The following is a 13,734-nucleotide window of genomic DNA, read 5'->3' on the forward strand; positions in this document are numbered from 1 at the left end:
ATCGTATCTTTTTGTGTAAACATAGGTTGCCGTAGCTGTATTCTCGACAACGTCATCAAATATAAAACACCTATGTATCAAATAATCATCACTGAGCAGTCTTTGCTCCAAATTTGTTAGCCCCCCCAAATTATATCAAACCGCATAGCAATCGACGCATCCAACCACTTCGACGGCTCTGCGAATTCTTGGCCGCCGCAGCTTCAGCCATAGCAGCCTTGGGGTCGTCTTCAACTTCATCGTCATCTCCATCGTCCGCCTCGCTTATGGCTGCAATGGCATGAATATCAATAGAGAAATCTCCCTCTTGCTTTCCAAAGAAGCTACAACAATCGCTCGTTAGCCACCAAGTCTCGGCGCACACATATAGCAATGGGCTCAAGAAACTGAGATAACTTTTTTCACTTACCTTCGCATCATCAGCCCGACTCGTTTCACATTGGACAAGTCCAATGGCTTTGCATCCGGCTTCGGCCTCCCTCGATATGTTGGCTTGAATGCACTCCATGGCAAATAGACATTCTTCACATCCAAGCCCGCTCCGTCTTGGACGACCTCGAACTCGGCCTCCCAGCTAATTCCAGCTTCTTCACGCCCATCACCCCTCCGCGGAGGTATCTCATCTTTGAGTGTCAGGGCGTATCGTTTCCCATCGGCTTTGGCCACCGCAATGACTATGCCCCCCTCATAGTCGGACAAGTTCCAGTCCAGCACGCCCAAGCTATGCTGTGATGCGAAGCCGGCACCGCCCAGCGTCTTGGTATCAAGGCGGCCATAGAAGCGGGCCTTTTCCGGGTTTATCACGAACAGGTGGGACTGACTGGCGCCTCCACGAACTCGATCATCTGAAGTGACCCATAAGGAGGAGTCCCAGGGCCTTTTGATTCAGGACCCAAAGGGGCGGGTTTCAGTTAGCCTTGGATGCTCTAATTTTGACCGCTCCTTTGTGCTGTTGCCTGCAATAGCTTCTTTTGTTTTTTCCCCTCCGCAAGTCATGTAGATTCTGGGGGTGTGTGCTGTGCTCCAAGAAAGAAAGAAAAAAGCATACCAAACAGTGACAGATGGTATCAAACCAGAAAAAGCCACCGCCGGAGTCTAGAATCAAGATGCTGATAATGCAAATCCGAGTCTACCCCGATTCAGGCAATGTTCGTAGTGGGTACGCATTGGAAGTAGAGGGGTGAATTGAATCAAAGAGGCGAAAAAAAAAGAGGCCATCGCAGCAATGGGACGCAGGGCGTGATAGACCAAAAAGCAAAGCATCAAACACGCAGAGGGTCTCTTACTGGTCTCCGCCGTAGAGGTAGAGCAGCTTCCGCCGGTTCGACGTAGCGTGCATCGTGGGCAAAAGCCAAACAGGCGCGAGCGGCAATATCAGGGCAATGTGGAATTATTCATGAGTAGCCAGCAGTCGATGCGAGATGAAGCTGCGAAAGGCCCTCTGTGCTCGCCAGCAGTAGCCTTGTTGGGTCAATGTACGATTCAGTTGCGTTCGGCGGCGGTAAGGCTAGGCGGGTACTCCGATCGGAAGGGCGGAAAGAAGACCGCTGGTCGTGTTAATCGTATTCGGAGTATTCTCGCTCCGATGGATTTCTAAGGCCAGCATCTGACTAATTGCTATAAAACAACAGCAAAGAGGCAGAGGCGTACGGCGTTGTGTCAAATACGCCAGAATTAAATCCGAATCCAAGCCACCGAAACCTTGGTAGAGACACATGGAAATAGCAGCTAGCATAGACAGAACGCCGCCCATGAGCTCACCAACGCCTCGTCCACCACGTGTTTGATAGAGGATGGGTGTGCTCGAAAACCAAAAAAGCCACCACAAGTACCGGCATGGCTAAGCTTTAGCGGCGTTAGCAGTCGAGGCTCTTCTCTTTTTCTCACTCTCTTCATTCTCACACACACACTCAAGGGCGCACTTACACGGAAAAAAGCCCGCGCGCCGCCTCGCCGGTAAATATTCTCCCCGCAAAACTTCCCGTAGGCAAGGGAAAAACGGAAGAAAGCTGCGAAGCTTCGCTGTCGCCCTACAAGGCGCCCGGCGCGTGTGTGGCGCTGGCGCATTCCACCGCCGCGCGGCCGCAGACAAAGTTATCTGGGGGCGGGCGTGTGGCTTCGTCCACATGGTGAACCCAAGCCATGGCTAGTAGCTCAACCGAGTCGTCCGTAGCTCATGATGCATTGCAAATCACACGTTTCTATACTTGGCAAAAAGAGATGTATCAAATAAAGTAAATTTTTTTTTTTTTTTTTAATTTGAGCACGCTTCTAGTGCCCGTTCCGTGTGTATTCCGGCGGGGATATCTAGTATAATTAAAAAACAAAAAAAATGAACAGAGAAAACACCAATAAACTGTGCCTTGCTTAAGCATCATGTTTAAAAGACTAAATCCAGACGAGATTGCTCATCACATCAGTCCGTTGCTCCTTGGAACGCCCGCCAACCAATCCATCTTTCAAGTCATCCCAAATGTCCACTTCATGAATAAAGATATCACAAAAAAAGAGGTGTTAACACAAAAAAATAAGAGCTCATATCCAAAGCTCTCCAAGAAGAATGAAGGAGACCCAACACAATCGCCATGCTATTTGTCCTCGTAAAAAGATCCCATTGTGCAACCCCTTTGCCGTAAACCAGAAATCATTTTTTGCCCCGTTATGTCGAATCACCACCTCACTCAAGAGGCGGGAGAAGTGTCTTGTTGTTTTGTGACAAGGTAGAATATGTATATGTACTTCGGGTTTATAGATGATAGGGTGATGAACTGTATGAAATCCGGCATTTTGGTTGATTTTTTTTTTTTTTCTTTTGGTTTGTTTTTAAATATTTGTTTTTTTTTTTTTCCCCTTAAATTAGTGCTGGTGCTGCATCAAGGCTGGAGAGCCAGGCATAGACAGCGGGGTGGTAGGGTACTCGAAGCCCGTCTCAGAGCAGGCAGCCGAGTGGTCGTATGAATGCGTCAAAGGAGGAGTCTGGCATTCAGAATCAGCAACGCAGATCCCGAGAGTAAGAGAATTGATGCCTAGCCGAACTCACCAGAGGGTTGGAAGGGTCGTAGGGAGTGGGCATGCCCATATCATGAGTCGACATGAAGCCATAGCCAATGTATGGACTGATGACGTTGTCGGGATACATTTCTCGCTTGATAGGCTCGCTGTAGTGGCCCAGAGGAGGCAGCGAGGCGGGCATGGCAGCACTGAGGTAGTTGGGGTAGACCTCAGCAGAAGTCATGGTAGGATAGGCGTGAGCGGATCCGTAAGGGTTGATGAGCAGCTCGTCGGGAGCTGGGTATGTGGTGTATGAGAGAACGGGAGGCGTGTTGGAGCGCTCGCGCTCATCGTGGTGGTGGTAAGAAGGTTGCACAAAAGACAGCTCGTCGTGAGACTCCATGGGAGGAGTGAATTGGCCCTGAGAGACGATGGTCTTGGGAGGAGTCGGGAGGCGGACAGGAGCTGGTGCCTGGTGCACTTTGTGAGTCTTGGAGATGGATTGGCGCTTGGCGACCTTGTTGGGGCTGGCGGCGGGCTGGCTGACTGGTGAGGGCTGCTTCTCAGCATCGCCCTCTTCGGATCCAGCGCGGCGCTCAAGGTCCTCCAGACGGCGCTTAAGCTTCTTGCCTGCAGTCGAGTGTTAGATGGTTTGCAATGCCAAAGGAAGAAAAGATGAAGTTTTGTAGCTAGACATACGGTAGTTGCGCTGAGCAATGCGGTTCTGTATCCTTCTGCGCTCGGCAAGATCTGAGATCTTGGTCCAGTCCTCATCAGGGTGGGCAGAGCTGCTGAAGGCGCTGCTGGTGCCGTGGTTTGAGCAGTGTCGAGGTGGAGGAGGAGCCGGTGCCGGGACTGCGGCGTAGGCATAAGGGTGTTGTTGTGAGATGGCGAACATGGCCATTGTGATTGTGTGTATGTGTGTTGTTGGTAGAGTTGGTGATGTGGTGATGGAGGGGTGAAGAGCAGCAAGCAAGGCAGTGGTCTTGGCTCAGAAGAGAAGAGGCTCTTGCTTGATCAGATCAAGTTGGAAGATATAAGTGATGAATGGTTTGGATGAGATGTCGATTGGTATTATATAGACGATGTGAGTCTTAGCAATTGTTGGATCGGAATGTTCATGACAGGTTGGACCAGATGGGAGGACGACGAGAGTTAAATACTGGATGCTTCGACTTATCTGCCTGTGTGTCTTCGAAGCTCAGTATGCAGACCCTGGCTGCAGGGCTGCATGGGGCCAGGCTTCATGGCTGGTGAAGCCCAGCAAGGCTTCGTGCGATGTACTTAGCGTCAAAGTGAGGTGGTGGAGGGGTGTGGGCGTGCAAGCTGTGACAGGGCCAGTGCATGCCGCCCACAAGGTACGTACCGCCCAGCGTGGACGATCTGTGCCCATGGCCCGCCTCTTGGCTGCTCCTGCGCGGGCGGGCGTGCACGTAGCGAGGTACCCAGGCCTTGTCGCTGCATGGAGCGGATCTGGCTGTGTCTGCAGTGCAGCGACAGGGGGTGCGGCCGGAGTGGCTATAGCATGGCAGGCGTGATGGTAGTAGTAGGCGATGGTGTGGGTGCTGCGAGTGGGATGAAGCGGATAAAGCGGAGACTGTAGCCAGAGTGCCAGGGGGGCGTGGCGCCTGCCAGCACTCGGGAGGCGTGACAGTAGAGTCTAGAGACACGGGGCAGGGACTCCCGGGAGAGGTACTTTTCTCTAGTGCCAGGCAAGAGCCACTGCCAGAGCCACAGCGAGCAAGAGCGAGAGCCAAGCCAAGTGCCCCCTCCTAATAAAAATCATCCAAATCCAAAGTCTGCTGAATGTAGCACCTCCATGCCGCTACCAGGTACGTACTCGCTCTCGCTCGCTCGCTCGCAACCCACATGGCCTGGCAGCGGTTTTTGTCATTCAAGGCCAAATTTGCCCGGTTTTTTTTCCCACAGTCGAGTGCCCCATCCGGCAGGCATTCATCTGGCTCTGGCTGTCTCTTGCGCTGCCACCCTCTCTTCCCGCGATATCCAGAGCACAGCAGAATAGCGCTCTCGTCGTCGAACCCTCCCCCCCTTACAAGTGCTATGATTAGCAGGACGCGACAGCCGGCGTTCAAGACCGTGCGCCCGGGGGAATTGTTGGGCCCTCTCCGCCTCTACTCCCGGCAAATATCCGTCGACCACGAAAACGCTCCCAAGCAGGCTATTCCTCTCGTAAATGCCAGTCAGTGGATCTGCCAAATATACTATGGATTGCTAGCACAGAGCACTGGGCAGGTCGCACAAGGAATGCCTCGCTTTTCGCTCCTTGGAGACCGCCTATCTGCTGCCAATCCCTACTGATACAGGTGCTGCAACTACTACGCTGCTGGGCTAGGGATTCGGTGCTGGCAAAGTAAGGTACAAGTGGCCGGACTAGGATGGCTAAGCCCAGGCCTCACACGCAGTGCCGTCGTCGTCATAGGGCTGCGCTGACATCGCTCTAATGCCATTCGATCCTGAAGGTATCGGCTAAGGCACAAGCGTCAAGCGTGAAGCTGCAAGTTGCAGGAGTCTCCTTATGCTAGTCCAAGCCCTTTTTTCCCTCTAGTCTTGGGGCGCTTCTAGACGTCGAGACGTTGCATTCGAAACATTGCGCCCAGAAAGGGACAGAGGGAAAACGGGTAGGGCACCCACCATTCCTTCTGCTGTGCTTCGTAGAAGGATCTCTCGGACGAAATCGCATCTGGGCGCGCATTGGCCAATCCGCCCTACGAGGATGGCCTGCCGCCACATGTTTGAAAGGGGCGACCTTTTGCCAGTGGACTCGCTCTCCGACGGAGTTCGCTGGGCAATCGCATTAAGGCACGGACAGCTGGCAATTTGCTGTCACTATCACCGTCGCCGTTAGGCAGTGCCGTGTTGTTTACTCCGTAGAATCGCAGCAGAGACGGCCCCGGTGTGCCTTAGGCTTTTTGCCGGGTCGGTAAAACCGGCAAACAACTGTCAAAACAAGCGCTATTCCGGAGTACTGTGCTCCGAATCGCACACACTGGCTGATGCGCAAAGCCGGTTCTCAAGCTGTGGCGAGTGCTGTTGATCTTCTTTTGTTGCCGCCGCCTCGGAGCTCGAATCGCAGCTCTGTATACTCCGATTCAGAGCTCTTGGGGCTCAACACCTTCGAATCGGCACCCAAATGGGGGGCCACTTGACTCCGATGCCCCTCCCTCCCCTGCAATCTAATAGTGCTACTACAAAGTACTCATCCCGCTCTTTCACAGAGCATGACTCAACGTAGCTCTAAAAACAGCGACAGCACGAATAGTTCGGCTCACAGCGAACTTGAAAACGCCGTCATGATGGATGGCCCTCTTGCATCCTACATGACTTGCTGATAACAAGACAGCAGGGGCATCTCGGCTCGAAAACTAACACAATGTGACCCAGTACCAGATGTTCTCAATGCAATCAACTCAGCTACATCGACAGCTATTAGGTCATGCTCTGCTCCGGTATTGCGGTCAGCCTTTTCCCGTGTTGGTAGCGGTGGGCGAGCTTGTTTCCCCAAAATCCTACAGGCCAATAGCATCAGTCAGGCGGCATGTATTCGTACCTTACTTTGCGGTGGCGTTTCTGTAGGGCTCATCCTACTCCGCTCGTAGGGCCAATGGCCCAGCGGCACATCATGATCGCATCCATCCTGACGAGTACCGAACCACTGGCCGGACGGACGTAAGTAAGTTTTAGGTTGCGGCATCAGACAGGCAGAAGAGGACGTGGAGATAATGGGCGTGTGATTTCCAACATGGACAGTCCAGCGGCAGAACGGTTGTCGGTACCGTGCCACGGACGAACTGTGACACGAGGAACTGAGTAATCAAGCAAACGGTAACGCCCCTGGCGGCGTGGCGTCTCTTTCTCCCGAGACAACGGCCGACGTCAAATAAGATGTGCGTTTGACAAAAGCCATGGCGCACCATGATAGGCGAATCTTAGGCAAACGTTATTAATGGCGACACAGGCAGGATAGCCTCGTAGGGCGGCGGCTAGCATGGCTGCCAGCACCAAACACACGGCTGTCGCCAAGCGCAACACTGCCCACTGCGAGTCCCAATCTCAAATCCATTGGCCCCATGTTTCAACTATTAGACTCTTTCATCATGGTTGCTCCTCTATTTACGGAGCGCCGCTAAAACTCTAGAGCTCTGGATATGAAGAGGGGGGGCGTGTGTGCGCGGCTACCCGTTGACCTTGGATTTGAGTTGAGCACAGGACAACATGAAGGTTGGGCTCAGCCTTCACCGGAGGCTCTTGCTGCCGGCTGGCGGTGTCCCAGACTTTGAGCCACTAGGAGCTTGGATTCAGCCTAACTCGTGGCATCGCACGTGCTTGGGGTAAGGGAGGCTATTTTTGGGCCGCCTATGACGCCCATTACCAAAGCTACGCTTCCGGGTCCATGATTGGCCTTTGCCCAACGACAAGTCCTCCAGGGCCCCGCCTCCTTTGCGATCCCCCTGCTTCATGCACACTGCTAAGTCATTGCGCCTACGGACTAGCTTTCCTTAGTGCAAATACGCGATTGGGAACAGCGCGATGTTTCGAGGTGGTTGTTCAAACCCAAACAAACAGCCATCCATGGACCTCTCCAAAAGAGCCGCGGACAAGCGCCGAGCCTCTGCCCCCCATCACGCCAGGACTCTTTGCTCGACCACTACACGCGAGCAAATCACTGGGGGATGTCGCTGGCTAGCTTCATTCTAATCCGCCGAGTCTAGCAAGCGAGGTGCAAAAAGCTTCACTGCGTTTGGCTGCTGCTGACGCCCACGCTCTGCGATCCTATCTACAGGTTGCTATGTATAGCATCGCCTAAAACCAAAAGAGCCTCCCGGAGATATCTACCACGCACCTGTATTCCCTTTGCCCTTACCCCCCCACAGGATCTTTCATTTACAGCACATGGCATTCGATGGCACCATTGTCAGCGCCCAACCGTGCCGTCCCAACCCACCTCTTGCCTTTCATATTGGCCAACGTGGTGTTGTTGCAAGCATGCGAGATGGGCGCGCCGCCCTAGCCCGATCTGCTGCTTCCATGCACAGCCGTTGTATTGTCTCCTGCTCGATCCCAACCGCATGCCGCAGCTATATGGGGACACGCTGAGTTGTTCGAAATGTTATTACCACTTTTTGTATGGAGCATCTATACTTGTATGCTGCAGCGCTTGGAAGCTGCCCACTTTGCTGGGCCTATCTGGCCCCAATTAGACGACCCTGCTGCCTGGGTCAGGTGGCTACTTTGCACCACCTACGGTACGACACGAACAAGATACATATTTTGATTCAAGGGCTGGACGGCTGCGGTGACTAATCTCCCCAGGGTAATCACATTTCCCCAAACCGGCATATGAGGGACAATTTCTCCGGCCCCAAATTCTGGCCAGCGAGAAGCGCATAATACGAGAGCCCGAATACGGCTACAAGCCGGAAAGTGTTAAAAAAAAAAACAGCAAGAGGCCCAAAAAGAGAAATCCGCTATCAAGGTACCCCCGCTGGAGGAAGAGAAAATGGCAAATGAATGATTCGCGTTACAGTACTCTCTCCTCCAAAACAGGCAATGGAGGGTCATCATCAAATGCTTTTTCTTGCCTTGGCCCCAGCTACTACGAGCAATTGATTTGACGTGATGCATAGCACTATTCATCAACAAGAGGGGAAAACAATAGAGCACCAGAAATTTATGGAGAATGGGGGCCATCATCATCAATCATCATGAGCACCCCTTTCATTAACTTTGGAGGTATGGGTCCCAGGTTTGCGTGCCGTGCGTGTGTGTTGGTTCTGGCTGTCGTACGGCCATCGCGGTGCTCCCCGGGAGCTCTCCAAAAGATCCCGACCCCCCGGCTTGAATTGGCCGTCGCATACTGTGCTGCGGTGCTGGTACAGAGTACCAAAGGCAGCGAGCCACAGGCAGTAGACTACCCAGGTTACAGGTGACAAAGTACGGCATAGCGGCGGCCACTCCCTTGCCAGAGCCAGGACTTCAGATGACAAACGGAGCCCTTTTTTGTCATCATTCATCAGGTCAGGGGGTGTGGGCCCAGCAGCCCCTTGTCCAGCCAATGGGCCGCTGTCCCTACCCGTCGGGACGACGCCATCTGCCACATGTCAACTCAGTCTGCCGAGTTTCCCCCTTCAATCTCAGCCCTACATCCCAACGCTGTGGATAGGGCGCTCGCTGGATGTGCTCTTTCAGGCCACCCGGGAGGATCTTATCCCTTGGATCTGGTTCGCCCTACGAGGAAGGGAGACATTAGGCTTATTTTGCTCCTCTACCTCTCTCTTTTCGAACAGCTCAGCTCAGCTCCCCTATTTTACTTTTCTTACTAGAAGCGGCCATAACAATCGACATGCCGGTATGCTGGTTCTCTCTTCTCCCGCCCCCTGAATCTAAATAAGTCTTCTGTCAACACAGCGCAGGGTTGTAGATTAGTTAGCAAAAGAGAGAGAGGTGAACGAGGGAAATGAATGAGCCGGGAACGAGGAACGAAGTGGGCGGACTTTCTTGCTTGGTTTAGAAGGACGGCAAACCTAAGATTGCATTGCTGCTGTCAACTTGCAACAACGCCTATCGGCCAGGATCTCATTTTCTTAGAGGCGGCGCCAGTACGGGGTAAGAAAGGGAGCTTGGGGATGTTTGGGGACATAGTTTGGAGCAGCAAGTGCCGTTTCCAAGTTTTGTCTACGCTCGTTCTTTAGTGGCGCCCACCCTTAACTCAGCAGCCACCAGCACCAAAAAGGGCGCGCATCACATACCCAACACCCTTCGGTGCGACGCCACATTTGCCTGGGCGCTGCCGCGATCGGGCTTAGCTCCAGCCCTTTGTTCGCAGCAGCCAACAAGCAGAGCGGGAAAACGGGTGATGGTGATGATTATTATGATGATGAAACGCCGCGTCTTAGCTTGCATCAACGTTTAGTTATTCCCGCCGTTTTGTGTTTGTGAACACGAAAATCCCACGGAGACGTGCCGGCTTGTCACTGTCACTGCCACTGCCACAAGGTGCGCGGAGCGGCAAATATCCGAGCCAACAACGTGGTCCGCGGGCGCAGGCATTTGGCAGTTGGAATTCCAAAAAAGTTAGTTTTTGGAGACTTTTAATTTGATTTGGAAGAGAGGGCGTCGTTTGACACTCAACTCTGGTCTCCATCAAGGCGGCAGGAGTGCGGCATCCCAGCATCAGTACTACCTCACCTCACGCCCCCAGGTCGCATCTGGTTTGTGGCATGAACCATCGCTTAAGGGTCGCTAAGAAGCCCAATTTTTTTTTATATCACATACGATACCTGCTAATGTATCTACATACGCTTTCCGTCCCCCCGCGGATCTGCCCCTACAAACAGGTTTCGCTGTGCGCCCGCAAAAGGCGGCTAAGCTGCGCATCACAAGAGTTAATGCTACCACCACTGTTGCTACGTGCTGCCCAAAACGAAGCGAGAACGAGGGTCTCGAGTGGAGAGCAGGAGGTGTGTCCCGACAGAAGGGAACGATGAGATCGATGCGAGGTGTTTTTGCCCAAAAGAGACCTTCGTAATGGAGCGAAATTAGCAAAGGGCTCAGTTTCACGAGCCGTGGCCATGGTACTGTGATGGGGGCCATTTGTCCGACTCCCTCTTCTGACCAACAGCTATTTTTTTTTTTTTTTTTTAGATAGATACTACCTGTTGTTGGTTGACGATCGCAAGCCAACACCCCCCCTTTCCAACGGTTTGCAGGTTAATTATCCCCATTCCCAGGTACTTGTATTTGATATCAGGACCAACAACGTCGGACGAATGCGGCGCACCTCCAAAAACCATAACCACCCGGCTGGTATCCCCCAGCATTGCCGCTTTGGGCCAGCCACGAGAGGCTTGTGACCTATCCGAGACGGCTCGCTCTCTTTTGCCTGCCTGTTCTCATGGCGGATAACCGGCATTTTGGGACGGCCACAGTCCACTCCCGGTGGACTGGATCCGTCCGCCTGGGGGCCCCTCCCAAGCTCTTTGAGTTGAGTCGAGGCGAGGAGAGCGAGGGACAAGGGACAAGGGGAGCGAATGCGAAGCTGCTAGCCAAAGCTGCTGGCCAAAGCTGCTGGCCAAAGCTGCTGGCCAAAGCTCAAAATAGAGACGGCTACCCCATTGGGGAGATGGGCAAAATGATTCTCTCGTTCTTTTTCTTTTTCTATGCAGCCATGGTTACAGGCACGGTTGCTACTTTGTAATTTCCAGGGACACTAGTGTGATACAAATCGACGACGAACGTGCGCTACCTGGGGGGCTGGTCCAGGGCAATGGAGTTGCCAAGCAAACGATGCTATCATCGCTTTCGCATGGCGTACATCATAGGCTGGTACCTGCGGCTCTGTACTCCGTATCGCGTGAAACTTGCCAGTAGCGGTCAACAACACCAAACGAAATTATCGCCACAGGCAACTGCGTGCGCTTAGCAACCGTCAAAATCTTATCTTGAAGCTGCTCGTCAAATTCGCCTCGCCGCAAGCAAGTCCTTCCCAAGTCCCTTTCCAAGAAGGCATCGTCAGGCATGTACATGCCCATATACACAAAGTATTCGCACAGGAAAAGCCGCTTTGCGGCGCGCGCGGCCAGCGGGCGGCATGAAATTTGAGCGCCGGACGAATCTTGAGCCGATTTCGGTGGGGAGCCCACCAGAGCTCTCCCCAAAGACTGCTAAACCACGAGCACCAAAAGCTGTGGCAAAGCTCTGTCTGGCTCTCCAAGGGGCCCCCAGCAGCAGGATAACCGGATCTTCGCTCCACAGCGGGCTGGTAGGCCAATTATGCGTCTCGCGACAGCCGGCCTTGGACCGTGCTGCCCAGTACAAGCAGCATGTACTCTTTTCTACGGGTCTCCGGTGTTTTTTTCTTCCTTCCGGGTCTAGCTGGGGCGAGCATGGGGGAAGGTATTTGCATTTCTGTTCTGTTTCAATCTGCCAGGCGGCGCATCGCCAGCTGAGCCGTTTTGGCTTAGCCCTACCCAGATCGCCAACCGAGTCAGGACGCAGCGTATGGTTTATCGCGACTCTGTAATTCTTTTTTGGGTTCGCCTAGGGGCTTTAGAACAGACTGCGGATTTCCGATCCTGGCAATGGACGCGCCTGCTAGCACCAAACGAAACCAAATTTGAATTTTGTCGTCCCATCGCCGCTTGTACTGTATCATGCTCATGACGCTATGCACATCACGAAGCTAATATAAACTGTAGCTTCGCATCTATTTCCGGATAGCTATGGATTGTTTAGCTAAAAAAAAAAAAGTTTTTAGAATTGTCGTACGATTTTCGCAACGGCACTAACTAGCTATGTTCTGGCCTAGGCTGCTTCATTTATTTTTGAACGGGCCACTCCGTTAATGAGCAGTACCATTCGGAGGGATTTTTGCCAAGTGTGCTGTCGTGCAGAAGTGTTTAGCGGTGTCCGTCTGGTTCAGGAACATAGGTACTGTAAATCGGCGGCCATGCCCCATCCAACCTTGAATCGCAGGTTAAGATACAGTCTAGTTTGTACATGGCGGCACAGAGCATAAAAAACGGAGTAGTGAATAACGGAACGCAGCAAATCCGAAATGCCAAAGCTAGGCTTGGTGCTGTTAGTGCTTCTCCATATTAGTGCTCCGTATTCAATAACTTTCTTGCGATCGACCCATTCCCATTTGAACAAAGTCCCACAAGGCGAGGCAGCTTTCGGGGAGTAAAGGGCATAAATCCTAGATGGAGTAAGTACATTAATTAGGTAGGTATCGCTCGCACCCAGTCCCAAGGCAGAGGTAACAAAGAGTCTATGGCATTGCCACGCTGCAGCAGGGCTTATTCAGATATGAAAGATAAACATATTATACACGAAACTCAAACTCCGCACTCCTCACTTCCCGTCTGACTCCGAATTGCCCTCGATTACGATCTTGGCTCTTACTGTTATCGCCATGGACGGCATATGTCGAGCGGTATTTTGCAAAAGTGCGACAAGGCCGCACGAAGCCGGATATGCCATCTGTGCTATGATTAACATACACTTCGTCCTAAAATGGTGGCACGGCACTTCGGGATTAAGTCAAAGAGCTCTGCTAGCATCCCGTACTATGAAGCCTTGGGCTGTTTACTAGAGGACGTCCCGACAGCCATAAGCTCCAATTTGCGCTCGGGAGATGTCCGAGTCCCTAATTTACCCCTCCCCCTCCCCATAATTCTTTTTTTTTTAGGCCTCTGCCTGCTTGTGCTTTACCTAAGGCACGCAGCGTCCTGTGATTGGTTCCCACACGCCCCTGGCGCTGGTCCAATTAGAGTGACAAGGCCCCCGCGTTTCCTACTTCTGGTATTTTGGGGACCTAGGTTAAGTGGTACCTCCAAGCCCACTGCTAGGCCCATCTGGGAATTTGTACATCGAAACAACTTCCGCCCACAAGACCCCCCCGCCTCCCGCTTCGATTTGCCGCCAAGTACCTTTTTAGAGTGGGCTCCATCCAAATTTTGGGGCGCGGCTCGTGTTTTTTTTTTTTTTGCCCTTCAAACAGGTCCAATATCAAATTTGAAGCCCGTCCCAAATAAAACGGGGCGCCGTAAAGAAAAAGCGTCTCCACTTTCGTCCATCTTTGTTTGGTGGTGCCTGGGTATCTTTTTTTTTCGGGGGGGGGGGGGGGGGGGGGGGGACCGCGAAGAAAATTTAACCAAAATTACAACGGTTTAAAAGCCGAAACAAAAAAAACCCACAACCACCCTAATAAAGAAATTAACAATA

General features: G+C 52.6%; 4 protein-coding genes across 4 annotated transcripts; 2 read left to right on the forward strand and 2 right to left on the reverse strand.

Moving 5' to 3' along the window:
- Nucleotides 1-26: 26 nt before the first annotated feature.
- Nucleotides 27-1,533, reverse strand: GGI43DRAFT_350654 (complex I intermediate-associated protein 30-domain-containing protein). The gene is made up of 3 exons (XM_083202259.1): nucleotides 1,287-1,533; nucleotides 410-877; nucleotides 27-323 (listed from the first exon to the last, which is right to left on the reverse strand). Exons 1-3 carry the CDS (start codon nucleotides 1,337-1,339, stop codon nucleotides 131-133), a joined length of 714 nt encoding a protein of 237 aa, XP_083061782.1. The 5' UTR covers nucleotides 1,340-1,533; the 3' UTR covers nucleotides 27-130.
- Nucleotides 1,534-2,505: 972 nt separating this feature from the next.
- On the reverse strand, nucleotides 2,506-4,173 carry GGI43DRAFT_402651 (bZIP transcription factor). Its single transcript, XM_083205708.1, has 3 exons — nucleotides 3,691-4,173; nucleotides 3,041-3,621; nucleotides 2,506-2,976 (listed from the first exon to the last, which is right to left on the reverse strand). The coding sequence occupies exons 1-3, from the start codon at nucleotides 3,893-3,895 to the stop codon at nucleotides 2,857-2,859; spliced, it is 906 nt and encodes a 301-aa protein (XP_083061783.1). The 5' UTR covers nucleotides 3,896-4,173; the 3' UTR covers nucleotides 2,506-2,856.
- A 521-nt stretch (nucleotides 4,174-4,694) lies between these two features.
- On the forward strand, nucleotides 4,695-5,431 carry GGI43DRAFT_350602 (uncharacterized protein). Its single transcript, XM_083202258.1, has one exon. The coding sequence runs from the start codon at nucleotides 4,861-4,863 to the stop codon at nucleotides 5,308-5,310; it is 450 nt and encodes a 149-aa protein (XP_083061784.1). The 5' UTR covers nucleotides 4,695-4,860; the 3' UTR covers nucleotides 5,311-5,431.
- Nucleotides 5,432-10,903: 5,472 nt separating this feature from the next.
- GGI43DRAFT_382916 (uncharacterized protein) lies at nucleotides 10,904-11,206 on the forward strand (the record flags this gene model as incomplete). Its single annotated transcript, XM_083203304.1, has 1 exon — nucleotides 10,904-11,206. One exon carries the CDS (start codon nucleotides 10,904-10,906, stop codon nucleotides 11,204-11,206), a length of 303 nt encoding a protein of 100 aa, XP_083061785.1.
- Between the last annotated feature and the right edge of the window lie 2,528 nt (nucleotides 11,207-13,734).

The sequence above is a fragment of the Trichoderma evansii genome (assembly GCF_050947405.1).
Source record: "Trichoderma evansii strain SZMC 28006 chromosome Unknown GGI43scaffold_7, whole genome shotgun sequence".
NCBI lineage: Eukaryota > Fungi > Ascomycota > Sordariomycetes > Hypocreales > Hypocreaceae > Trichoderma > Trichoderma evansii.